The following is a 27,500-nucleotide window of genomic DNA, read 5'->3' as shown; positions in this document are numbered from 1 at the left end:
GGGTGGCGTCTGTTTGCCCCACCGCACAGGGCAATATAAAAAATGGCGCAAAATTCAAATTTTTGTGTTTAAAGGATATTTATATACTGTATACAGCTACTCCCCTACTTATGACCTACTCGACTTACGACCACCCGGACATACGACCGCCTCAGTTGTACCAAAATTTTGTCAAATTACGTATTTTCGAGTCCCAACGTCAGTGACTGCGCTGTGTACTGACAAAATTTTCGTTTGTAATTCACTTTAAAATGGCTGGCAAGCTTAAAAGTGAGAGTTTTGTGGTGCTGAGAAGAAAAACAGATACCCATGTTAGAGTTTCTATGTATTATTTAAGCATTTTCGACTTAAGACCATTTCTACTTACGACCTGGATTTGGGTCCCTAACCCCTTCATAAGTCAGGGAGCAGCTATATAATTTTTTAGTAAAAAAAAAAAAAAAAACAGCAAATGGTCAAAACCGCGATAAAAAAAAATGCAAAACACACGGGATTACTGTATGTATGTACAGTGATCCCTCGGCTAACGCGCGCCTCGGATAACGAGATTTCGGTTAACGAATTACCTTCCATAAGATTCTTAACTTTGGTTAACGAGCAGTCCCTCGATTAACGAGTTTTTACCGAGCACCCCCTCCACATGTTTCTGCTTGCATTTGGCGGTCCACGAGCTGAAGTATTAATCTGCCAATACAGTAATCGGTTCTAGGGCTTAAATTCCTTACTATTTTAGTAAATATCAATTAGTTTGTACTACTCAATAATTTTAAGTTATAAATTAAATTTTGTAGTAATTTTAACAAGTATTTAACATAATTGAAGTACAGTTAACCCTCACTTTACGCGGTTAATGTAACCCGGAGGGTCCCGCGTAAAGTGAATAACATAACATATGGGATTAATTGAAATGGAGTCCGGGCCGATCCCCAAACTCCACTTTTTGACGACACACAACTATGTTGTAGTAAAAATATTATCTTAACTTTATGATGGTATGCACACACAATTATTAATTAAGAGAAATATCAATAATATTAGGTTTTTTAACACTTACATTAGGAGAAAAAATGGCTGGGCACACGGGGATGGGCGGTTGGTTCCGAGGCAGAGGGCAGATTATTGGCCCTCACCTGTGTCACTTGTATCACTATCCACCACAGAGGCTTGCAGGGCCTCTTTGTCAAACTCCCCAAAGTCCATATCCTCACCATAATTATCACTATCACTGACTTGGGCCGGCTGTGGTGGGTGGCGGGTGAAGAACTGGTAATGTTTTGATGACTGGGCGACCTTGTGCGCACCATGTTCGCGCAGCTTACACAACATGGCGGGAGGTTTGGATCCAAAAATGGCACGGCTCGCCAGCCGCTCTCCGCGTAAAGGGGTACACGCACCGCGGAATGTGAGCATCCTGGGTTCCGGCAGGGCACCGCGTAAACGCGGAATGTGGGACCGCGTAAAGTGAGGGTTAACTGTATAGGAAGGTAGTTTTTTGCGCGCCAAACAGCCTGTCAACACACCATACGGGCGTCAGTCTCTGTCTTTTCACTGGAGATAACATCTTGCTTGAGAATCTCTTCAACTAAATGCTTTTTTTCTGTTTCCAAGCAAATTATTGGTCAATTTGAAATTTATTTTACATATTGACAATATATAATGCAGTGCAGTGTTGATTTAAAGAAAATAATCTTGAATTACACCAAGAAAACTAAAATTTTATGGGTGAAATGACACCATGGGGTGACTTCTCTTCCACCCCAATGCCTTCTCTTCTCCCTTCTCCTCCACCCCCATTCTAATTCCCATCATCATCATCCAGGAGCCTTCTACATACATACCTCAAAGTAAGTGTACTTTACTACCTTTTTTGTTGATTTTAAGCAATTTTCGGTGAGCTGGATCCAATTACCCAAAAACCCATTGAAACAATGGTTTCGGTTAACGAGTTTTTCGGTTAACGAGCAACCTTCTGGAACGAATTGTGCTCATTAACCGAGGGACCACTGTATATATGTACAGGTATATATATGCATCAATAGATACGGTTTAGGAAACAAATTATTTTGACAGCTCTGGTACTTTAAAAATTGGCACTGCAACACTGGTCAAGAGACTATACATGCACAAACTGTTACAAGTCTATTGCCTTTTTTACTGAACTGAAGAACTTACTCACCTTTTTACATTTAACAAGATGTTGTGCCATGCGATGTGGAAGAATCTGGTGGGATGGCTCATAGGGACACGAGAGCAATTCCTCGTTTGCCCTGTAATTCATCTTGCGTGTTGGAAGTCACAATGCCTGAAACACCAACTACTTTACAGTATGTGAACTATTCAATAAAAGTGATTTTAAAACATACAGTAGAGCAGCAACCATAATTTGAAGCCACCATTTACATACTGTATCCATTACAGTAATCCTGATTAGCACTCAGGATATGTTCCTGGAACATTGAGCTCCATCTGAAACAGCACTCTATGGGGTCATTGTACAGTACAGTATACTATTAAAAAGAGGGAGGGAGCTGAAATTTGGTAATCAATCTGGTATTTGTAACACAAAAATATCATACTTTCCTTTTAGGATTTTTTGGCAGCTAAAAATTTTAATCAATAAAATCAAGTTGTTGTTGTTGTTGTTGTTGTAATACCTCTAAGGTTTTGGTACACACACACAAAATACTAATTTCAATTTAATAGAGGTATGGGACTGCTTATCTGGCATCCCAGTTTCTGGAATGCTCCAAAAACCTGATATGTTTAAGAAATTAATTAAAATGAGTGCCATAAGGAATTCCCGGGCTCAGTGGGGATATTTCCATAAATTCCCAATCTGAGAGCTGTGTTATGCTAATGTTATTTTTCAACTCGTTTTTTCGGGTAGATACAGTGAACCCTCGAAGTTCCAGACTAAAAATTGATTGTCCGTATCTTCCGAGAATGTACTAAATGTATGAATAGAGATAAATAATTATATAAAAAAAAAAACACCAAAAATACAATACTACAGTAGAACGTCGATACAACACAAGATACATTCCAAGAGAGGTCGCTTTAAACCGAATTCGCACTAAATCGAAGTGTTGTTTCAATGGAATAATTTCGTTTGGTACTTGGGAGTAACACAAAATACTAAAAAGACTGAGAGTCTACCCAGATGCACCTCAGCCCATTTCCTAGAATAAACAAAACATTGTTTTTTGTAGTATTATGTTAAAACAAACACTCATAAATCAACATAGCTAAAATTATGGGACATGAAATGGTCTGTTTACTAGTGATCAGCTGATGGGAAGATGGGGGAAGGGTGAGGTGATATGTTTGACAGTTGATGCCAAGGTCTAGTGCTTATTTATTTATCTGTCCTTAAGAGTGACTAATGTTTTCTCTTATAAAATGTCACTGAACTGACATGTTCTAATTAATTTTATTACAAAGGCCTAAAATTTTTTTCTCGTGTAAAATATATGACGTCTATATTCAAATTATTCGCTGTCTTGCAAGGATTCTAGCAATGCAAATTATATTCTCCTAACTTTAGTCTGTGATATTATACAAGATAAAAACTGTAAGCCTATAACCACCCAACCCTGGCTGCAAAGATGGGGGAGGTGACAGTGACACGTTTGACAGTTGGGGTCAAAGGTCTAGTGAAGTATTTACAGTGTATTTGTTTATTTATGACTTTCAGATTGAGTTATTTTTTTTAATAAAATGTCACAGAAGTGACCGGGGAGAATATAATTTACATTGCTGGAATTCTTATAAGATGGTGATTAATTTGAATATAATCATGTAATAGTTTGCACTAGACAAAAAATTTTAGTAATCATTTAGTACATTATTTTGAGTACGTGTACAGTACAGCTTTGCCCTTAAGACAGTGTAGCGTGCCCAGAGAAACATTAAGCGCGAATTTTAAAATGATGCACCAGATTGACTCGCACAAAATAGGAAAGATTTGCTTTAAATTAAAACATTGTCCTTAATTGTGAGTGTCGCTTTAAATCAATAATCTTAAATTGAATCGCTTTAAATTGATGTTCTACTGTACCATATTTTACAGCATACTATGCGCACTCCCCATTTTAGCAGGGATTATTTAGGAAAAACTTGTGTATTTTCAACCTGTTGCCATAGTTTTCTTAAAATAATATACAGTCAACAATGATTTTGGAGAATATAACTTGCATTGCTGGAATTCTTGTAAGATACCAATGAATTTGAGGATAAACAACCCTTATTTTGTACTAGACATAATAATTTTAGTAATTAACTTGGTAAACTTAAGCACAGCACAGGTTTGATAATTTCTGAGCAACCACTTAAATTATAATTTATGTGGTTGCTCAGAAATTGTGGCTGCAGTTTCAAAGCTTTGTGACATCACTAGTGTATAATGAGTCTCCATATGCCCTCGTTTATTCATTGATCAGTTGTCCAAGTGCAAATACAGTCAACCCTCGTTAATTCGGACCCCGTTAATCCGGATTTCGGATAATTCAGACAAAATCTGAACGAACTTTTTTTTTTCTTTTTTTTGATTTGTAGGAATATTACCTACGCGGACCTTAAGCTAAAATGCTGTTCCACCCACTGCTGGGATAAAACACCAGCATCTTTTTGGTTAAATGTAACATCACCACTAGTGTGTGGGGGGGGGATGCAACTTTTAGCTTCAGACATGAAAAATATTTACCATTTACTGCCAGTAAACAATGGAAACGTAAAATATGTACCAATTAGTAATGAAAAGTTGTGCAGTTCCTTCAGCAAATGAAGCTCACCAACTTACAATAGGCTAAATTACCTTACAACATGTTTTCAGTAGTCTATGTTGAAGTTCTCAGCACAGGCTAACTTATCATATCATATACGGTATCACAGTTCTCATTGATCTACAAAAAATACCGGTAATAAAAACCTTTTTGATATTTCACACAGGGCCGGGGGACAGCAGCGCACCCTCCACCCACTCTACCCCCCGCCCGGGAGGTGGCACCAGCGCACCCTCCACCCACTCTACCCCCCGCCCGGGAGGTGGCACCAGCGCACCCTCCACCCACTCTACCCCCCGCCCGGGAGGTGGCACCAGCTCCACCTATCAGCCGGGAGGAGGCGAACGCAATGTAAACAATGACATTTCTAACCACACCCTGCAAAATACAGTGTACTGTACTTAGAAAATGCTGCAGCTTCTGAGAATGGGGAGGTTACTACTAAAAGCAGAGACGTTATCGAGAACAAATTCTGGCTTGAATGTCATGTACACTAATACTGACACGTTCCTTGATAAGAGAGAGGAGTTTGAAACACTATTGAAGGTACACCAACCAGATATTGTAGGAGTTGTAGCACTGTTGTACAAGAACAGGAGAATCGAAATGGCTGCTGACATTCAATGTCATGAAGTGTAAGAGGATGCACCTGAGGCATAACAACGGTAAGGAGGCGTATCATATGTCCCAACGGGATGAAGAAACTGCACCATTTGAGACAATGTGAGAAGGACCTAGGTGTGTATGTTGACAATGAGCTGAAGTTCTCAGGCCATTGCAGGAAGAAGGTAAATCAGGCAAATAAATTATTGAGTCTTATAAGGTCGTTCAGATATCTAGACGGTCCATCCCTCGTAACGATATTCAAGAGTGAAATGCTTCCCCATCTGAAGTACTGTCACCCCGTCTGGTCCCCGAGATATGCTAGGGACGGTCAGTTGGTTGAAAATGTTCAAAGGAGGGCCACCAGACTGGTACCTGCCCTTCGGCAACTCAGCTACCCTGAGAGAATGGAGCGCCTGAACTTGCCTAGCTTATACTACTGACGGGCAAGGGGGGACCCAATTGAGCTGTACAGTATAAGCATCTCAAGGGACACTACTCAGTCGAGTGTCCTTACTTGGAGCTGGCGGACGCTCGCCCCACAAGGGGTCACAGCTCAAGATTGAAGAAGCTGCAAGTCCAGAAAACTGTGAGGACAAACTTTTTCGGAGTAAGAGTTGTGAACTCCTGGAACAATCTACCAGAAAGTGTTGTGACGGCACCGAGTGTGAGCTCTTTCAAGACAAGACTTGACCAACACTGGAGCAGGTTCAGGTACATTCAGGAGCCGAAGCATGCTCAGTACTTGCCAACAGTGCGTAACAGACATGACCGATCGCCCAAGCGGCTAACGAGCCGATCTTTTGGTGAAGAGGATAAAAGAAAAGGAAAAGTAATCAGAGACGTGACTGATCGCCCAAGCGGCTAACGAGCCGATCAGTGGTGATGATGATAAAAGTAAATATGTTATAAAACATTAGGTCAGGTTTTCAAAGCTTTGTTTGGTGTTATTTTTAGTAATTTACCACACATTTTCCCTCGATTTTGAAGTCCCACCCATTTTAAACAGTAAATGTGCATATTACAGCAACCATGTAATTTGAAGAAAAAAGTGGTTTTCTGTTGGGTTTTGATGCAATTAGTTCAACTCTGACCTTCGTTTTTGTCGGAAAACACTCATTTGTAATTTATCCCCCCTCCCCTCATCTAATATACTATAGGACTAGGCATGTGTTGTCTGTTCTGGGCAGCCGAAATGGCACAATCGTTTTTCATCAAACTTGGTGGAAAAATCATAAAAAAATCGTAGAGTGGAACAAACCTGGTCCCATGTCAATGGTTTCTTTAGGAAGGCATTAATTCACAATTTTTTATGGAAGGCATTAATTCACAATTTTATTTACGATGGAAAACGATGCAAGTCTACAGACTTGGCGCACCCTAATTAACCATGCAAGTCTACAGACTCGGTGCACCCTCATTCGCTGTACGCTGTCACGAGCGTTCAAACTCTCACAAGGGCACGAACGTGCCCGCGATCACTTGTAATACTTCTATTGATTGTGTGTTCTGAATTCCCGGTAATCTGTGCTTGCCAACTTATACCATATAACCAAACTAAACCTTACTTAACAACCTAGCCCAGTGCTCCGCCCCCGGACCCCTGGTGATCCCTAGCCGGGAGCTTTGCCCCCAGACCCCCAAGTGCTATGAAATAACCCTAGAGTCGCGTGATCAGCCTCCATGAGAATATAAATACAGTAGCTGTTAAGAGTGTTTCTTACCTTACTCCGAGTCAGGGACCAGAATACGTCGTGGGTTCCCTGTTCTCTAAAGTTTTCGTATTTTTTTTTTAATGAAATAATACGGCAAACTTCCAATATTTGAAATCACACCAAGTACGTTATGGCTCCATGTTGCAGCTGATTAAAAATGTCCCGCATCTTAGCACCCATGCCGAATATTGAACGTTAATCGGTTGAATCAAAAGTCGAGATTTTTTAATGGATTTGATTGGCTGCCGCCCCCGCCCTAGATTTGATTGGCTGCGGCCACCCCCATTTGATTGGCGGCAGCCCCCCGGCACATGCGCAGGAGGTAAGCAAACGTACGAACACACACAATTTGAGCAAAAGCATTGGGGCAACAGGTGGTCTGATTTTATTCTTTTTAAAATTCAATAACTTCTTTATTATCAATTTGCGATGTAAGTGTAATACAGTGCTGTAAACTGCATCATTACCCTTAAAACAAGTAATATTGTTGGTAATTTTATGTTAAAATACTTGAAAAATAAAAATTTCCAATGGAAATGCCTTAGAAGAAAAGTGTCTTGGGAGCCCGAACTTAACTCCCAAACTATGCAAAAAACGTGCTGGTAAATATTCGTCCATCAGCTGTCCTCAGGTTTTGGTATGAGAATATTTTGTGTATTTTTGGGGTTTTTGCTCAAATCTGACCTTCATTTCTTGTGCAAATTAGCATTTTTTGCAGTAATTATATAGGACTAATCCGCAACCAAAATTGGTTGAAAACAATCATAAAAATGCCTGATTTTCATTGTTACATTATAGTTTTTACTGTTGTACTTTGTGGAAATATGCTAAAAAAATTATATTTTTAAAATAAATGCTACTTAACATTTGAGGCTATGAAGAAAAGACCTAACCAACCAAACTTACCTAACCTTACCTAACTTCCCTGGTATATTAAACAGAAAGAACTTACTATCATATGGCGAAATTTGAGGCATTTCTGGACGTGAGATAGTATGGCCACATTGGCGCTATGCTGTACAGATGCCATAGCTACTTCACTCCTGAGCAGTTGCTTCAAGTATATAAAGGAATCATTTGTCCTAACTTGGAATACTGCTCTCATATCTGGGGTGGCTCTTCTTCTGTGCAACTGTTAGATAGGGTGGAATCAAAGGCATTCTGTCTTTATTACCCTCCTCCTTTAGTTCTTTTTCTTTTACCCTCTTCACCAATTGATTGGCTCATTAGCCGCTTGGGCGATCGGTCACGTCTCTGTTACGCATTGTTGGCAAGTACTGGGCATGCACCGGCTCCTGAATGTACCTGAACCTGCTCCAGTGTTGGTCAAGTCTGGTCTTGAAAGAGCTCACACTCAGTGCCGTCACAACACTTTCTGGTATATTGTTCCAAGAGTTCACAACTCTCACTCCAAAAAATTTGCCCTCACAGTTTTATGGACCTGCAGCTTCTTCAATCTTAAGCTGTGACCCCTTGTGGGGCAAGCGTTCGCCAGCTACAAGTAAGGACACTCGACCGAGTAGTGCCCTTAAGATGCTTATACACCTCAATTAGGTCGCCCCTTGCCCGTCTGTAGTATAAACAATCTTTCTTCCCTTTCTCTTCACCGCAATGTTGCTTGACTTTTACAGTTACGTTAACAGGCAATGTTCGGTGGATTTGGCCTCCTGTGTACCGCCGGCGAGGCCTTGGGCTCATAACACACGTCTTGTTTGTGGTGCCCACCATTTCTCTATGGATGTCAATCACACTAGAATAACCCGTTATAGTACATCCTTCTTTCCTCACACAGCCAAACAGTGGAATGCTCTGCCTTCTTCTGTATTTCCATACTCATACAATCTGTCTCACTTTAAAAAGATGGTGTTCTGGCATCTTCGTGGTGCAGCTTAATATAACCTTTTCCTTTTCTACTTTTTATTTTGTATTCTTAGTTTTTCGCCCGCTAGGCCCCGTTGTGGGTCGATGACCTGTGCTCGGGTGGATAATTCCCCGTAAAAAAAAAAGAATAAAATAAAATAAACAAATAAATGCAGCCCAGGCAGGTTAGTCCTATATACAGTATATTAACCTTTTGGTAAAGTTTAATACGCTATCAGTGTAGAAAAAATTTAAACCCATTCCTTCTGGTGGTAGCCAGCAGCTATCCTCCTATAGGTAGGAGGATATAAATTGTGGCAAAATTTACCTCCGGGATTATTATAAGGTATTGGCTGGTAGGGTTAAGACCGAGATAAGGAAAGCAAAGAGGAATAATGAGCTGAGGATAACAAGGGAGGCAAAGACAAACCCCAAGGGATTCTATCAAATGTATCAAACTAAAACGCAAGAAAAGATTGGACCAATACGGTCAGATACCGGCGAGATAACTGATAACGACAGAGAAATGAGCAATAATCTGAATAAATATTTTTCACCAGTTTTCACTACCGAAAATTTAAACATGATACCCGAGGCACCAACTCAATTCAGAGATAGTGAAGAAAACAAATTAAGCGAGATAGTAGTGACTAGTAACGATGTTAGTAAGCAAATAGACAAACTAAAGCCTAATAAGTCACCTGATCCCGATGAGATATTTGCCAGAGTATTAAAGGAATGTACGGAAGAGCTTAGTATGCCCTTAGCAAAGTTGTTTAACATGTCCTTAAAAACAGTTGTAGTACCAGAATCCTGGAGGATAGCGAATGTAATACCGATTTGCAAGAAGGGGGATAGATCACTATCCTCTAACTACCGTCCAAGAAATTACTGGAAGCAATCATTTCAAACTATTCGAAACCACCTGGAGAAGCACAAATTGATCAACGATTCCCAGCATGGCTTCACAAGCGGGCATTCATGTCTAACTAATCTATAAACATTCTTTTCATCAGTTTTCGAATCCGTGGACAAGGGGCACAATTATGATGTGGTATATCTCGACTTTAGCAAAGCCTTCAACAGAGTCCCCCACGAAAGACTAATGCACATGGCATTAAAGGTAATATTCTAAAATGGATTAGGGCGGGGTTACAGGACGGGAAACAGCGAGTGAGCATTAACGGCACTAAATCCCATTGGAGCAACGTCACTAGTGGAGTTCCCCAAGGCTCAGTAATTGGACCATTATTATTTATTATATACATAAATGACAAATATCGGCATAGAGAGCAACATATGTAAATTTGCTGATGACACTAAAATAGGACGTGTAATTAAATCTGACAAGGACTCCACAAAACTACAGGAAGATCTAAAAAAAATTTTTGAATGGTCTGAAAAAATGGCAGATGAAATTCACTGTGGACAAATGTAAAGTACTCAGTATAGGAGATGTAAACAGGGAAACCAGTTACCAGATGAACAACGATGCCATTGAGAAATCCGACTGCGAGAGATTTAGGAGTAATGATAAGTAGGACTCTTAAGCCAAGTAAACAATGTGTTTTTGCTCGTAACAAGGCTAATAAAGTACTTGGGTTCATACAAAGGAGTGTTAGTTACTGACTAGTGAGGTCATCTTAAGATTATATCTTGCGCTTGTGAGACCTCACCTGGATTACGCAGTTCAGTTCTGGTCACCGTATTACAGAATGGATATAGAATCCTTGGAAAGAATCCAGAGGAGAATGACAAGACTAATCCCGGGCATTAGGAACCTTGAGTACAGAGATTGGTTAAAGTATCTTAACTTGCACTCCCTCGAGAGACGTAGAGCGAGGGGCGACATGATAGAGGTGTATAAATGGAAGTCAGGGCTAAACAAAGGGGACATTACAAAGGTACTCAAACTATCCAACCAGGAGCGAACTCGTAACAATGGTTTTAAATTAGACAATTTTAGATTTAGGTGCGAAATAGGTAAACATTGGTTTGGAAACAGAGTAGTGGATGAATGGAACAAGTTACCAAATATCATTAACTCGAATAGGCAGGATAGCTTCAAACAGAGGTTGGATGCTTATATGAGCAATAGGGGTTGGGTGTATAAATGGGACTGCCCAGTAAGGGCCAATAGGCCCGCTGCAGTTTCCTGTATGTTCATATGGAATCACAAAAATTGAGACCAAGTCCCAGGTTGCTGATCTGACTTTTGTGCCTCATTTGCACACAATTGCCGGGTCTCAATTGTTTCTCAAACTTTGACATCACAACATACATAATGTACAATATATCATTTCTCATTCTTGATTTGTTTTTTCTTTTTTGTATTTATTTAAGGTTATTATTATTTTTTATTTCTTATTTTTAGTATGGGTATTTTATTAATTTTTAATTATTATAATAATAGTTATTATTATTATTATACTGTAATATTTTCGCCCCCAGGCCCTGATGTGGGTCATTGAACTGAGCCCGGGTGGGCTAATCCCTGTTAAAAAAAAATCTACATCTTTCACAACAATTTTTTTTTTTTGCAAAAAAAAAAGTTTTCATTTTAACAGACACTGCTAATTTGCACAAAAATGGAAGTCAGAATTGAGTAAAACACACCAAAAGAACCTATTCTCACACCAAAGGAACCAACCTACCTAACCTACGAGGAGGAGGAAAGGGGAAGATAAGTGACTAAATGGCGAGTATAGCATCAGATAACCATGGCGGGAACCTGCGGACAGCCAATGGACGAATATTAATTGTGTTTTAAATTAAGAAATTGAGTTGGGCCCACTTATGCAAATTTTGCGTTTTTACAATCAAACTATCCATCGCTGGGAGCAAAATCTCCAAGTTGCAAATGATGGCACATACCATGGCTCTCCCACAGTATTAACAATGGCGAACGGTTGTATACATGCCGCCGGCTTCCTTTCCCTGTTAAATGTGTAAATTAAAACGAACATTATTCTTACCCACTCCAAAATTTTGGTAAGTACAGTTTCTCTAACGTTGTAGATTACACGGGAAAAGTTACTTGCTAACAAGCTGGGTGTTGAACACAAACATGCAGGCAGTCGTTAACTCGGCCGTTTCTTCTGCCCTCTTGCTCAAGGTCAAGCCTCCAACGTTCTCTCGCTCGTGTCCACCTCGACGGCTGACTGATGATCCAAACCATTCCAAAGATCCACTAAAATTACTATGATTGTCTATTAAAATTAAAATTTCACGCGTGTTTTTTTAAACACCATTGATATTGTAAATAATATTATACACAAAAAGTTCTATTAGTTTGAATGGTTATTTAGAAAAAAAAATATTGACATCACTACTACATAAACCGTATATTAAATTTTAACTACTAATTTCATGGCGTCTATAGTTAAAGTACTCCAGAGTTACGAACACCGTGAGTGCTTTAAGTGTTCATAAACTCCTGCGGTGGTGATTCACTAAAGACTTGCGAAATCCACGTCTTGATTTAAAATGGCTGACTTCCCTTCGTAAATTTTGGTGGTTCTGGAGGTCTCGTAAGCTTCTGCAAGGTGGAAATAAGGCCGTTTTCCTTACTATACAACGCGTACCAAAACACACAGCTACTAATTCAAATCCAAATTCAAAACATTTATTGACAAATACAACAAAAGGAGATAGTTAGCATGCTAACTAGCCCGCCCATAACTAGTCTTAGCAAGAGCTCTTTAATATTGTACTAATCATAAATAAGATATGTAAACAACAAATAGACATGCATAAAATCTACAATCTTATGTTAATCTTACAGAATTTTTTCGATATATTGTTAACCATATTTTTGTTTATTAATAACAAACCCTCTCTGTAATATCAGTAATACCATCACCCCTAAATTCTGATAGACAGATACATTCCATAATGTAATGATATAATTTATGGGACTTTACATAGCCACACAGTTTACAAGGAATGCCATCAGTTCCTTCAATATATTGCCAATAATACTTGTATTCAAAGCGAAGTTTCATCACAAATGTATCATACTTAACCGAAGCCTTACCATAAGTAGAACTTGTAGAATTCAAAACTCGAACATAATGTTTCAAACTACTACTACCTTTGTTCAAAATTTTCCGAATATTGTCCATTTCCCATAGCTGTCGGATTTTTTCCATTCCAGATTTTATTCTTTTAATTCCTAGAATACAATTGTATTCTACAATTTCTTTGCCACACCCTTGCATAGCCAAATCATTACTTTTATCCTCTTCACCACTGATCGGCTTGTTAGCCGCTTGGGCGATCGGTCACGTCTCTGATTACTTTTCCTTTTCATTTATCTTCTTCACCAAAAGATCGGCTCGCTAGCCGCCCGGGCGATCGGTCACGTCTCAGTCACGCACTGTTGGCAAATACTGGGCATGCACCGGCTCCTGAATGTACCTGAAACCGCTCCAGTGTTGGTCAAGTCTTGTCTTGAAAGAGCTCACATTCGGTGCCGTCACAACATTCTGGTAGATTGTTCCAAGAGTTTACAACCCTCACTCCAAAAAAGTTTGCCCTCACGGTTTTCTGGACTTGAGGCTTCTTCAATCTTGAGCTGCGACCCCTTGTGGGGCAAGCGTCCGCCAGCTCCAAGTAAGGACACTCAACTGAGTAGTGCCCCCTGAGATGCTTATACACCTCAACTAGGTCCCCTCTTGCCCGTCTGTAGTATAAGCTAGGCAAGTTCAGGCGCTCCAATCTCTTAGGGTAGCTGAGGTGCCGAAGTGCAGGCACCAGTTTGGTGGCCCTCCTCTGAACATTTTCAACCAACTGACAGTCCCTAGCATATCTCGGGGACCAGATTGGGTGACAGTACTCCAGATGGGGAAGCACTTCACTCCTGAAGATCGTTACGAGGGACGGACCGTCTAGATATCTGAACGACCTTCTTATAAGACCCAATAATTTATTTGCCTGATTTACCTTCTTTTCACAATGGCCCGAGAACTTCAGCTCATTGTCAACATACACACCTAGGTCCTTCTCACGCACAGTCTCAACTAGCGCAGTTTCTTTATCCCGTTGGGACATATGATACGCCTCCTTACCGTTGGTACGCCCCAGGTGCATCCTCTTACACTTCGTGACATTGAATCTCAGCAGCCATTTCTTCGACCATTCCTGGAGCCCACAGAGATCCTTCTGCAGCTCTTCACAGTCCGCTTGGTTCTTAATTTCCCGAAATAACTTGGCGTCATCGGCAAACATTTGTATGGAGGAGTGTACAACGTCAGGCATGTCATTTATGAAACAAACAAACAACAGCAGGCCCAATACACTGCCCTGTGGTGCCCCGCTTGTGACAGGTATGGATGATGATTTCGTGCCATTAATCACCACACACTGCTTGCGGTCGTGTAGAAAGTCTTCTATCCACGCTAGGACATTTCGCCGAATTCCGTACCCTTCCAGTTTGATTTTAAGCCTTTCGTGGGGTACACTGTCGAAAGCCTTGGCAAAATCTAGGTAAATATTGTCGATATTACAACCCCGTTCCAGAATATAGGTCCAAATATCCAATACCTTGAGCAATTGTGTTAAGCAGGAGCGCCCAGGCATAAAACCGTGTTGGCAATCATTTACAAGGTTGTTTCGTATTAGATGTTCCATTGCGGCATCTCTGATAATACTCTCAAGTACTTTACATATTATGCTGGTCAGGCTCACCGGTCTATAGTTGTTCGTGGAGTGACGATCGCCCTTCTTGAAGATAGGACTCACATAAGCCACTTTCCATTCACTGAGGACCATTTGTTCGTCCAGGCATTTACAAAACAGGAACTTCAAGGGCTCTGCAAGCTCGTTGCACAACTCTCTTAGCACTCTAGGATGCACCATGTCAGGTCCGGGACTCTTATGGACCTTTAGCCTGGACAGTTTATTTCTAATACCCTCTTCTGTGAACACAATGTGGGTCAGTGCTGTATCGAACCGTCTGTCCTCAAACGCAAGAAGGTTAGTTGCATCCTCTCTTGTGAACACTGAGGAAAAGAAGCTGTTCAATGCCTCAGCTTTATCCTGGTCAGAATCTGCGTAACTACCATCCACCAGCCTCAGGTCTGATACTCCTACTCACGTTTTCAATTTCGACTTTGCATAGCGGTAAAACGCCTTTGGGTTTGACTTGACCTCGCTTGCAACCAGCCTCTGGAACTCCTTTTCAGCCCTCCTACACTCAATCTTTGCTTGGTTTCTGGCTCTTGCATACATCCTCCTGTCTTGCTCATCGTTTGACCCAACCCACGTCTTGAATTTCTGGGTTTTCTTCTTAATTTTATCGACCGCCGCATGGTTTATGTGTAGGGATCCCCTCGTATTCCTAGACGCACTGGGTTTGGTCTTGGGTATATATTTATCGATCAAATGGGTCATTTTAAGTTATGATATTCAGCGTAGTGTCTGCGTTCTTGTGCCTTAATAAGTCAGGCCAGTTGATACCCCTCATCTCTTCCCTCATCCCATTGTAATTTCCCATGTAATATTTGCACCTTGGCCTGGCATTATCCTGAACTAGGTAACAGTTAAATCTGAATGACAACACTGTATGGTGACTGGTGCCAACTGGGGCAAGGTGTTCCAGTTTGGCCACCATACCCTCCTTGTTTGTTATGATGAGGTCAAGTGGCTTGAGTGTTTGCTCCCCTCTGTAATGTGTCGGGTCTCTAACATGTTGGAACAGAAAATTATCTCTCAGAGTTTCTACAAAAAGTGTAGCAGGGTTATTCAAGTCATTCGGGGTGGATTCGTTTCTCCAGTCGATGTCGCCATAGTTAAAGTCCCCCATGATACGGAGGTGGCTAGGGTTGAGCATCGCCGCATTGCTTATTAAGGTTCATAAGTTCCTTTGATTTCGTGGGCCACAGTTTGGGGATCTGTAGGTACACCCGACGATAAGTAAGTCCCCTCCCTTTAATTTAATTTTACACCACTTGGACTCTTCAAAAACATCCTCTCCCTGTACCCTCACCTGGCTGGCTCTAAGGTCTTGCCTAGCATAGATAACCACACCCCTCTTGCAAGTTTCTTGAGAAAGGTTCGTAAATGAGTCATATCCAGCAATACTGAACTCACATTCCTCTGGGTCGATTCTCCTGTTCTTGTACATTAGTTCTACAACTCCTACAATATCTGGTTGGTGTACTCTTAGTAGTGTTTCAAACTCCTCCCTCTTATCAAGGAACGTGTCAGTATTAGTGTACGAGGGGATCCCTACACATGAACCATGCGGCGGTCGACAAAATTAAGAAGAAAACCCAGAAATTCAAGACGTGGGTTGGGTCAAACGATGAGCAAGACAGGAGGATGTATGCAAGAGCCAGAAACCAAGCAAAGATAGAGTGTAGGAGGGCTGAAAAGGAGTTCCAAAGGCTGGTTGCACGCGAGGTCAAGTCAAACCCAAAGGCGTTTTACCGCTATGCAAAGTCGAAATTGAAAACGCGAGTAGGAGTATCAGACCTGAGGCTTGAAGATGGTAGTTACGCAGATTCTGACCAGGATAAAGCTGAGGCATTGAACAGCTTCTTTTCCTCAGTGTTCACAAGAGAGGATGCAACTAACCTTCCTGCGTTTGAGGACAGACGGTTCGACACAGCACTGACCCACATTGTGTTCACAGAAGAGGGTATTAGAAATAAACTGTCCAGGCTAAAGGTCCATAAGAGTCCTGGACCTGACATGGTGCATCCTAGAGTGCTAAGGGAGCTGTGCAACGAGCTTGCAGAGCCCCTGAAGATTCTGTTTTGTAAATGCCTGGATGAACAAATGGTCCCCAGTGAATGGAAAGTGGCTTATGTGAGTCCTATCTTCAAGAAGGGCGATAGGCACTCCACGAACAACTATAGACCGGTGAGCCTGACCAGCATAATATGTAAAGTACTTGAGAGTATTATCAGAGATGCAGCGATGGAACATCTACTACGAAACAACCTTGTAAAAGATTGCCAACACGGTTTTATGCCGGGGCGCTCTTGCTTGACACAATTGCTCAAGGTATTGGATATTTGGACCCATATTCTAGAACGGGGTGGTAATATCGACAATATTTACCTAGATTTTGCCAAGGCTTTCGACAGTGTACCCCACGAAAGGCTGAAAATCAAACTGGAAGGGTACGGAATTCGGGGAAATGTCCTAGCGTGGATAGAAGACTTTCTACATGACCGCAAGCAATGTGTGGTGATTAATGGCACGAAATCGTCATCTGTACCTGTAACAAGTGGGGTACCGCAGGGTAGTGTATTGGGCCCGCTGTTGTTTGTTTGTTTCATAAATGATATGCCTGACGTTGTACACTCCTCCATACAAATGTTTGCCGATGACGCCAAGTTATTTCGGGAAATTAAGAACCAAGCGGACTGTGAAGAGCTGCAGAAGGACCTCTGTGGGCTCCAGGAATGGTCGAAGGAATGGCTGCTGAGATTCAATGTCACGAAGTGTAAGAGGATGCACCTGGGGCGTACCAACGGTAAGGAGGCGTACCATATGTCCCAACGGGATGAAGAAAATGTACTAGTTGAGACTGTGTGTGAGAAGGACCTAGGTGTGTATGTTGACAATGAGCTGAAGTTCTCGGGCCATTGTGAGAAGAAGGTAAATCAGGCAAATAAATTATTGGGTCTTATAAGAAGGTCGTTCAGATATCTAGACGGTCCGTCCCTCGTGACGATCTTCAGGAGTGAAGTGCTTCCCCATCTGGAGTACTGTCACCCCATCTGGTCCCCGAGATATGCTAGGGACTGTCAGTTGGTTGAAAATGTTCAAAGGAGGGCCACCAAGCTGGTGCCTGCACTTCGGCATCTCAGCTACCCTGCGAGATTGGAGCGCCTGAACTTGCCTAGCTTATACTACAGACGGGCAAGGGGGGACCTAGTTGAGGTTTATAAGCATCTCAGGGGGCACTACTCAGTTGAGTGTCCTTACTTGGAGCTGGCGGACGCTCGCCCCACAAGGGGTCACAGCTCAAGATTGAAGAAGCCGCAAGTCCGGAAAACCGTGAGGGCAAACTTTTTCGGAGTGAGGGTTGTAAACTCTTGGAACAATCTACCAGAAAGTGTTGTGACGGCACCGAGTGTGAGCTCTTTCAAGAGAAGACTTGACCAACACTGGAGCGGGTTCAGGTACATTCAGGAGCCGGTGCATGCCCAGTATTTGCCAACAGTGCGTGACAGAGACGTGACCGATCGCCCGGGCGGCTAGCGAGCCGATCTTTTGGTGAAGAATATAAAGGAAAAGAGACGTGACCGATCGCCCAAGCGGCTAACAAGCCGATCAGTGGCGAAGAGGATAAAAGTAAAAAAGTATTAGTGTACATGACATGCAAGCCAGAATTTGTTCTCGGTAACGTCTCTGCTCTTAGTAATAAACCCGCTCCACCCACATTCTCAGAAGCTGCAGCATTTGCTAAGCACATTGTATTTTGCAGGGTGTGGTTAGAAATGTCATTGTTTACACGGGGCTCGTTCCCTCCTGTCCGGTAGGCTGAGCTGGTGCCGCCTCCCGGGTGGGGGGTTGAGTGGGTGGAGGGTGGACTGCTGCCCCCTGGCCCTGTGTCGGCACACTTGTTTCCACTACCCTCCCCCTGAGTATAGCCCATGTACACCTGTCCCTGTTCCTCCTTGACTCCTCCCTCTTCTGCGTCAAGTCCTGCAGGAGCATCTTGTGCTGTTCCCTCTGCAATACCGTGCGGTCTGGGTGAATAAATACATCCCGAAATGCCTCGCTCCTTGCTAAGTTTTTTGCCTGCCGAATAACTTGCCATTTCTCCTCCTCACTCACTAGTGTGGTCCTGAGGGGGCGAGGCTTAGCCCCCTGCTTTTGTCCCAGCCTCCTTGCATCCTGAGGGGTTGCTGGAATCTTCAGAACCTCTGTGCAAATATTTTGAAACAGCACCTTATCGTGTGTTTCCTTACTCAGAGTTCCCTCCGCCTGGCTCTCGGTGACTCCAAAAACTATTACATTGTTCCTGCGCTGGAGCCGTTCCTGGTGTTTCTCCTCTCCCCTAACAGTAGGTCCGTTAATTTTAATTTCTTCGACACACTTCTTCAAAGTCCCAATCTGCTGTAGAACCTGTACTGATTCTGCATTACTCTCCGCCCCCTCCCGTGGCCCTCCTAATACGTCAGCATAACTCCTCTTAGCAATCACCTCCATTCTATTAGCTACTTCCTCAGTCTTAGCAAGGATCTCTTTCCCAACTTGCTCCAGTTTGTCAACCAGCAGGGCTCCAGCTTCATCTATTTTCGTCCCTAGAGAACTCGTTCCCTTATGGCTTGCAATCGCTTCATTCACCTTGACTATGCAGCCAGGGCAATACCAGCAACAGCCATTATGCTTTACGGCAGTTAGTAACTTCCTAAACGTTGCATTAGTCAGGCCTATATCCTCCATATCCGACGTCTCCCTGTAGTAATCACATATCAAACTCATGGTTGTTGTTGTTGTGGGGGGTGCAGACTGTGTATAGATCTACACCTATTAAAAAAGTAAAGAGAGAAAAGAACAGTACTTAGCTACTCTCTGTTGCCTATAGAGTTGTCTTCTGCGACTGCATACACTGTATCTCCCTGTGAATGATGTATTGTAGGCACAGTTTCAGTCCTTGAGAAAGCACACAACCTCATTCATATAAATACCACAATGGGATAGAATCTACATAAAACTTACATCATATCCAAGTGATTTTATGTCATGAATACACTTCTTACATTTTAAAACTAAATCATCATCAAAAGGCACTTTTAAATTTAGAGCAAATAGAGCACTTTGACTGTCAACAAACCCCAAAACTTTTTTTTTCTCACAAAGGCATTCTTAAGTCCTACATACAGTATATAGCATAAAGTTCAACAGTGGTGCTGGAACTTCTATCCCCAATTCTCTTGGATATTTTGTCTTCAACACTAATACCATTGTAGTGGACGTCTCCCCTACAAACTGCGTAGCTGTATCCCACCTGCGACGCTTTCCTTAGCAACCAAGCGAGCGGCGACACCAGATGGTACGGTAACTTAGCAACGAAACTAGTGACCGGCGACTTTCTCGGGTTTTCCCAACATGACTCATAGAGGACTCGCGGCTGCTGGGTATATAAGCTCTGTCTCTCCATTGAGATTCATTCTGACCATCTTCTTGAACAAGCAACACCTCCTCCTCCGCCGCTGCCTGGCAGCCCTCGCTTCTCCTCGCCTGCCTGGTGGTCCACGCTCCCGCCAGCGAGCATGGCGACCCACCAGCTGTCCTTCTCTGAGCTTCCTCACCAACCAGCTTTCTCATTCTGCCCATCTTCCTGAACAAGCAACACCTCCTCCAGCAAGCTCCACGCTGTCAGCATTCATTCAACCAGGAGGCCAGCAACAGGCAACATCTCTAACAAAGCTCCTGCACATCTACCTCCTTCAACACGCTACTCACCGAACGTCTCTACTGAGCAGCTCCTCACCACACGGCACCTCCAGCACCAGACTGTCTATCATATAACTTATATTATACAAGAAAACCACATTAGAGTTTCCATCCATCCTGAGTGCTAGACAACATTGTACCACGAATACCTACAAATGGTGACTCCCGGAGATTAGCACTCACATAGGATGGAGGAGACACTGATCACGCTCCCAGTCTTCAAACAGCATAGAAGAATGGCGTATCCACACAGAAGCAGCTCTGTTACTCTAAGCAGACACCAGCTCCTCTTCCTGCCCCAAGCACCACATCCTGACGACCCCAGCACACCCGTCCTAGGCCGCCTTGGGTGTGCCGCGTTGATATTATAACCCAATGAATTTACCCACGAACTAGCAAACCAAGACCTTACCTTAGTGTGTAATTTAGGATTAAAATATGTGTTTATACGGCATGAGTGACAATATACCGAAAAGTGTTCAGGTGAGAACCGTAAGAAATAAAAGTAAAAATTAAAGATTGGAAACTGAAGGCCTACACGGTGACGAGCGGCACTGCCCTCAGTATCCTCCGTTCTACCGTCACCTCAGGTCAGTGTCCTATCGGGCTATATAGAAGTTATTACAGTTTAAAGCTTTGCCTGCTATATAAGTGTAATAGTAATGTGTTAGGGGGTGTGATAACCGCCCGTCAGGCATTATTTCTCGGTACCCTCCGTTCTACCGTCACCTCAGGTTCCATGCGGTCGGAGTGCCTTGCTGCCCGGCAGCCATTATCCCTATGAGCGTCCCAACAGGTGGTGACTACTCCCAGCTATGCCAATCCACTGTGAACCTGTGGATTTCCAGCACACCACTCCAAACGAGTCGTAACAAATAAGGAGACCGTGAGAAACTCTGCGGTCGTCACTTGGAGCGACCTATAATACCAGGCGTAGAAATAGTACTGGTATGTCTCTTGGTGAAGCCCTCGTCTTTACCCACCGAGGGCGGTGTGCGAACGAGGCGCCTGTTGTGTATACCTAAAAGTTACAAGGAGTCCCATACCTGCAGGGGTGGAGTGTAACATGTGTGTTGAGATGGTGCTACTGTGTATGATAACCGACGGTGCTATATTCCATACAGGTGGAGCAGTCTGATGTGTTAAGGGATAGTGTAAGAAGGAATGACCGAGGTAAGGTGGTCACAGATTGTTATGCAATAAGTATGTGGATGACACGCCATTAATGTAAGACGTCTGGTGCCCATCTGGGTAACCAACATTTTCGTTGTTCTTCTGAGGAAGACCCATTCATTTGTATGTTTTTTACCAGTATGCTTTATAAGGAATAAATTAATTAAGACATGTTATGGTTTCACCCTTCTTTCCCCTTATCGATCTGGTCAATGGAAAACCTAACCCAATGCCTAGTCCACTCTGCACGCTACCTAACAAGCTACATGCTGTCCAGAGGGGGTCTGGTGGCAGCGACCCTTAGAAATTACGATTAGAGTTAAGTATTCCCCCTTAGAATTAGTGACCCCCAGTCTGGCAGTATACTACTCCATCATTTGATCCACTACACGGCAACCTTGACAAAGCATCTGCATTGGAATGATCATCTGAACGTCTGTACTATATCTCATAATCATATGCCGACAATATCAAAGCTCATCTCTGCATTCTTGCTGCAGCAAGTGTAGGAACAGGTGATTTAGGACCCAAAATTGCCAAGAGAGGCTTGTGATCAGTTATTAAAACAAAATTCCTCCCATATAGATACTGGTGAAATTTCTTTACTCCAAATATGATAGAAAAGGCCTCTTTCTCTATTTGTGCATAATTTTTCTCGCTTTGGGCAAGAGTTCTCGAGGCATATGCAATGGGTCTTTCTTCACCGTTATCCATTATGTGACTTATGACAGCACCTAATCCATAGCCCGATGCATCACAAGCAAGCTTTAGTGTTCTACTGGTATCATAGTGGACCAAAACATCAGTACTAGACAGAGCAGCTTTACAATCTTCAAATGACTTCTGAGTTGCACTGTTCCATTTCCATGGTATCCCTTTCTTTAATAGTTCATGCAGAGGGGCTAAAACTGATGAAAGTCCACTCAAGAACCTTGAATAATACTGTATCATACCTAGGAAAGCTTTCAATTCACTGACATTTTTTGGAGCAGGTAAATTTACTATGGCTCCTACTTTATCTTCTACAGGTCTCAGCCCTTCTGCATTCACTTTGTAGCCAAGATAAGTTACTTCTTTAGCTAGGAATGAACATTTGCTCTTGTTGAGCCTGACATTGTGTGCCAACAATCTTTCGAATACTGTGGCTAGGGTTTTGACATGATTTTGGATGTCACTGTCAACAATAAGGACATCATCCTGAAAACATAACACATTGGGAAGACCCACAAGAATTTTGTCCATGATGCACTGAAATAACTTTGGCGCACTTTTAACACCATAAGGCAACCTTTTGAACTTATACAATCCTTTATGAGTGTTGATAGTAAGGCACTGTTGACTTTCAGCATCAACAGAGACCTGAGCATATGCTTGGGACAAGTCTAACTTAGTGAAAATGGTTCCACCTGTTAGTGCAGCAAACAAATCTTGAGATGTGGGTAAGGGATATTGCTCATCCTCAACAGCTTGATTAATGGTAACTTTATAATCACCACATAGTCTAACAGATTTATCAGCTTTAGGTACAATTACTATTGGAGCAGCCCAATTGCTCTTGGCGGTTTTCACAATAATTCTCTCACTCACAAGTCTGTCTAATTCCTTCTCAACCTCACCTTTCAATGCATAAGGAACAGGTCTGGACTTAGCATATATGGGTGTAACATCTTTGTCAATGGTGATATGAGCTTCATAACCCTTTATACCATCCTGTCCCTTTACAAATAAAATCTTGTATTTTTCAAGCAATTTCTCAAGACCTGGAATACTGTTACACATTCTAACACTAAATATCTCCTTCCAGTCCATCTCAAGTTCACACAACCAGTTCTTACCTAACAAAGTTGGTCTATTCACATAACTAGCTATAATTAATGGCAACTTTAAATTCTGATTTTTGTACTTTACCTCACACTCTAATTTACCTTCTGTGTTCAAAATCTCTCCAGTATAAGTTCTCAACTTGACACCTGAGTCTTCTAAAGGCACATGCGCAAATAGTTTCTCATACATATCTTTACTCATTATTGAGAAATCAGCTGCAGTATCCATTTCCATGGTTACAGGTGTGTCATTAATACACAAGTCCACATTATACCTATGTTTAACTTTCTCTTCACGACTGGTGTAAATAGTAAACACATGGGCACTCTCATCATTATCAGATCCAAAATTACTAACACTCTCATGAATACTGTTTTTCATTTCCTTCTCTCCACCTTCAACGGCATATACTCTACCTCTATCACTTCTACAGGCAGGAGCAATATGTCCAATACGTTGGCAATTGTAACATTTTGAATTCTTGAACTTACACTGAAAGCTTTCATGTTTCCCTCGGCACCTCTTACATTTTAAATCAGCATGTGTTCCTTGTTTTGTGGCATACTTATTCCTTTTAGCTACAGTTACTTTACACACTGAACCACTACTGCCAACTGTTTCACTACCAGCATTGGGAACAAATTATCTGGTGTTTTTCTCGGCCAATTCCATACTCGTAGCTATCTGACATGCACTTTCAAAAGTTAAGTTAGCGGTGTTCATTAACTTATTCTGTATTTTTTCATAATTCAGGCCTATTACAAACCTGTCTCTTAGAGCTCGGTTCAAGAACTGTCCAAAGTTACAGTGAATGGATAACTTCTTCAAAGCTACTATATAATTACTTACTGATTCATCTTTACCTCTGTCTCTGGTGCCAAATCTGTAACTTTCAGCGATCTCAAGTGGAGCAGGATCAAAATGTTGCTTCAGAATCTTGGTAATCTGAATCTGTGAGGAGTCTTTGGGTTTGTCTGGAGTAAGCAGATTGACCAGAGTAGAATAAACATTAGCTCCTACCTCTGTCAAAAAGAATGCCTTCCTTTTCTCCTCGAGGGCCTTTCTCTTCTGAGCATCACCACCTTCGTCCATTAATTCATTTGCCAGAAAGAAGAAGTCCATTCTCTCACAATATGATGTGAAATCTTCCTTGTCTGCATCATACTCCCCCACTCTTCCCATGTATCCACTGACGCCAGCCATGGTTACTCTCTTCACTTAAATTCTCCAGGTTCAGAGTAGCCTTCCCTTCAGTGGTCACTATCCTCTCTTCTAGGACTTCACCAACACTTTGTGAATCCCATCCTCGTCGCCAGTGTAGTATCTTGCGTTATTTAATGAGAGAATACAAGTCACATGGTCGGTCTGGCTGGGGCGTTTATTCTCTGTTGTTGGTTACAACGTGCCTAACTCTGTGTTATTGTCAAATGTGAAGAAGAACTATCTTTATTGTCAAAGATACTAAAGACAAAGTGAGCTTTGATGAAGCCAGAAACACAGCACTGAAATATATTTAAAGTCATGGGGATTCCTATGCACAGGTTCTGTCCCAACACAAGGCTCAGCGAACTATTGCTGCGAAACCCCCCGAGAATCATCAGTACCTGTATTGATTTCAGGTTACCACCATACACACAAACAGTACAAGACATACACACAGAACTCAGTATAGACCCACTCAACACCAGAATACACACCCAAGCAAATGCAATATGGGAAAAAATCCAGCAAGAACAGGATCCCATACTAAACAAACTAATCGAGGAAAACAACAACACATGGCACAGATGGTGGCCTAGAAGCATAAAAACTGATAACGAAGAACCAGAGCCTCTATATACACAATAAAAAAAGAACCAAAAGATGGGAACAACTCTCCAGTCACACAAGGACCTGGAGGGACCCCACAAACAAACAAAGACCTCAAAAGATCACAAACACCCACAATAAAAACTAGAAACGAAAAAGATGGGGATCATCCCTCCAGTGACACAAGGACCTGGGGGGACCCCCTCCTAACATATAATATACCCCAAGAAAACATCAAATAGAACAAGTTAGCTTAGCTTGGCTGAGACCGGCCTTCCCTAACCGCAAGAGTCCTCTAATGCAGCACTGTTGACGGAAGACAAAACCTTGTCTCCGCAAGGTGGATAGCCCACCTGCTGTCACCCTCCTCCTATTTTTCCCATTTCTGAACTTTACCTTGTACTGTACCCTTCTTGCACACCTCAGAGCTAATGCTCTCTTCTCTCCGTATAACCAACTAACTAACTCCTTAGTCTGTACTCACCCCTGAAGATGTGAATTACACTAAAGCGCTTGGGAACTTCGTGTTTTCTTGTTTCCTTGTGGTTATCAGCATATATATATATATATATATATATATATATATATATATATATATATATATATATATATATATATATATATATATGCAGTATATATATATATATATATATATATATATATATATATATATATATATATATATATATATATATATATATATATATATATATATATATATATATATATATATATATATATATATATATATATATATATATATATATATATATATATATATATATATATATATATATATATATATATATATATATATATATATATATATATATATATATATATATATATATTGCATGGATTAAATATAAACATGTTACATACGAGGTGGATGACTGCAGTACAGTACAGTAAGGCAGAGTGAACCTTGGAGATGGTGTTCGAAAGGTAACACACTTAAAACATTCCTAGTAACATAACCTTCATGTTTCTCCTATGGTTATATTTTTAGGTGAACACGTGAAGGATGCCTATGATGCACAAGAATTACGGCAATAACGAACTACTGACCTGATGGTGTGGAGGAGTGTGTGGTGCAGGCAGGCCACCCTCTGTAATAATGATCACCTGACACACGGAGGCCAGACCTTTCCTTATCTCTGAGCTGATAACACTGCTGCTGCCAACATTGACGTTCATGACGGTACCCTGAACAAATGAATCAAGATAATCACCACAACATTAATGTCTGTCTTCCTTTTCGCAATAAGGACTAGCTCAAACGGGATCTCCAATTTCAGTGAAAATCAGATCGTCATCGGGCTTTAGGGGCATTCTTATAAAAATGTTGGAGACTTTCATAGAAAATGTAACCATTTCGAGTAACAAAATACACAAACAACCAAAAATACTTGAATACATCCAATCGTTGCCTCACACTGTGGCCGATGCCAGCACCACAGTTGGCTTGAAGAGGCCAATGTTGGGTTAGGTCATATCTGTTTCAGCTGGTTTCATTGGGTTGAAATTATTATTATTAATATATATATATATATATATATATATATATATATATATATATATATATATATATATATATATATATATATATATATATATATATATATATATTTTTTTTTTTTTTTTACGGGAGTAGCCCACTAGGGCACAGGTCAATGACCCACATCAGGGCCTGGAGGCAGAAATATAATAATAATAATAATAATAATAATAATAATAATAATAATAATAATAATAATAATATTAATAATAATAATAATAATAATAATAATAATAATAATAATAATTAAAATTTAATAAAAATAAAAAATAATAAAAATAATAAATAAAAGTACAGAATAATAATGATATTAATAATAACAATTATAGCCTAATAAAGGAACAAATAAATACAAAATTAAAAAAATCAATAGTGTTGGCAAGGTGGATAGCCCACCTGCTATCAAATCTCCCACTTTATTTCCCACCCTCCTAACTTTATCTTCCTAGTACACCGTCTTCCATCTTCAGAGCAAACGGCTCTCTTCTCTCCATCTCACCATCGTCATCAAAGTAAGAGAAACAATTGAAACCTTACCAGATCAGCAACCTGGGATTTGGTCAAAATTTTTGTGATGCCATATAGCAGCAGGGTCTACCATTAGACAATACATTATGTTTCCAATATCTTCCCAGGCTGTAGTACTGTAGTGGATACTCTCCCCTACAAATGCTGGTTGATAACTTGCCGTCCTCTTACCAGCCAATCGGCAGTGAGTTTCACGGACCGGGCCTCACTCTCGGACTGCGCTGTGAA

At 41.4% G+C, this 27,500-nt stretch overlaps 1 protein-coding gene across 2 annotated transcripts in view; it reads right to left on the bottom strand.

The window, feature by feature from the left end:
- Positions 1-26,348, bottom strand: part of LOC121870398 — a 109,885-nt gene extending 83,537 nt beyond the window's left edge. Inside the window, exons 1-2 of one of the 2 annotated variants that reach the window (XM_042372226.1) lie at positions 26,255-26,348; positions 2,177-2,302 (exon numbers count right to left, since the gene is read on the bottom strand). In XM_042372226.1, coding sequence (XP_042228160.1) covers positions 2,177-2,278 — 102 coding nt within the window. In that variant the 5' untranslated portion in view covers positions 2,279-2,302; positions 26,255-26,348. Of the gene's footprint in view, positions 1-2,176; positions 2,303-11,934; positions 12,088-26,254 lie in introns of those variants that run through there. The other variant, XM_042372225.1, reaches the window with a different exon arrangement.
- Positions 26,349-27,500: the final 1,152 nt, after the last annotated feature.

The sequence above is a fragment of the Homarus americanus genome, unplaced genomic scaffold (assembly GCF_018991925.1).
Source record: "Homarus americanus isolate GMGI-L3 unplaced genomic scaffold, GMGI_Hamer_2.0 scaffold40856, whole genome shotgun sequence".
NCBI classification, from domain to species: domain Eukaryota; kingdom Metazoa; phylum Arthropoda; class Malacostraca; order Decapoda; family Nephropidae; genus Homarus; species Homarus americanus.
The sequence above is the reverse complement of the archived record's forward strand: the minus strand, read 5'-3'. Positions and strand labels throughout refer to the sequence as shown.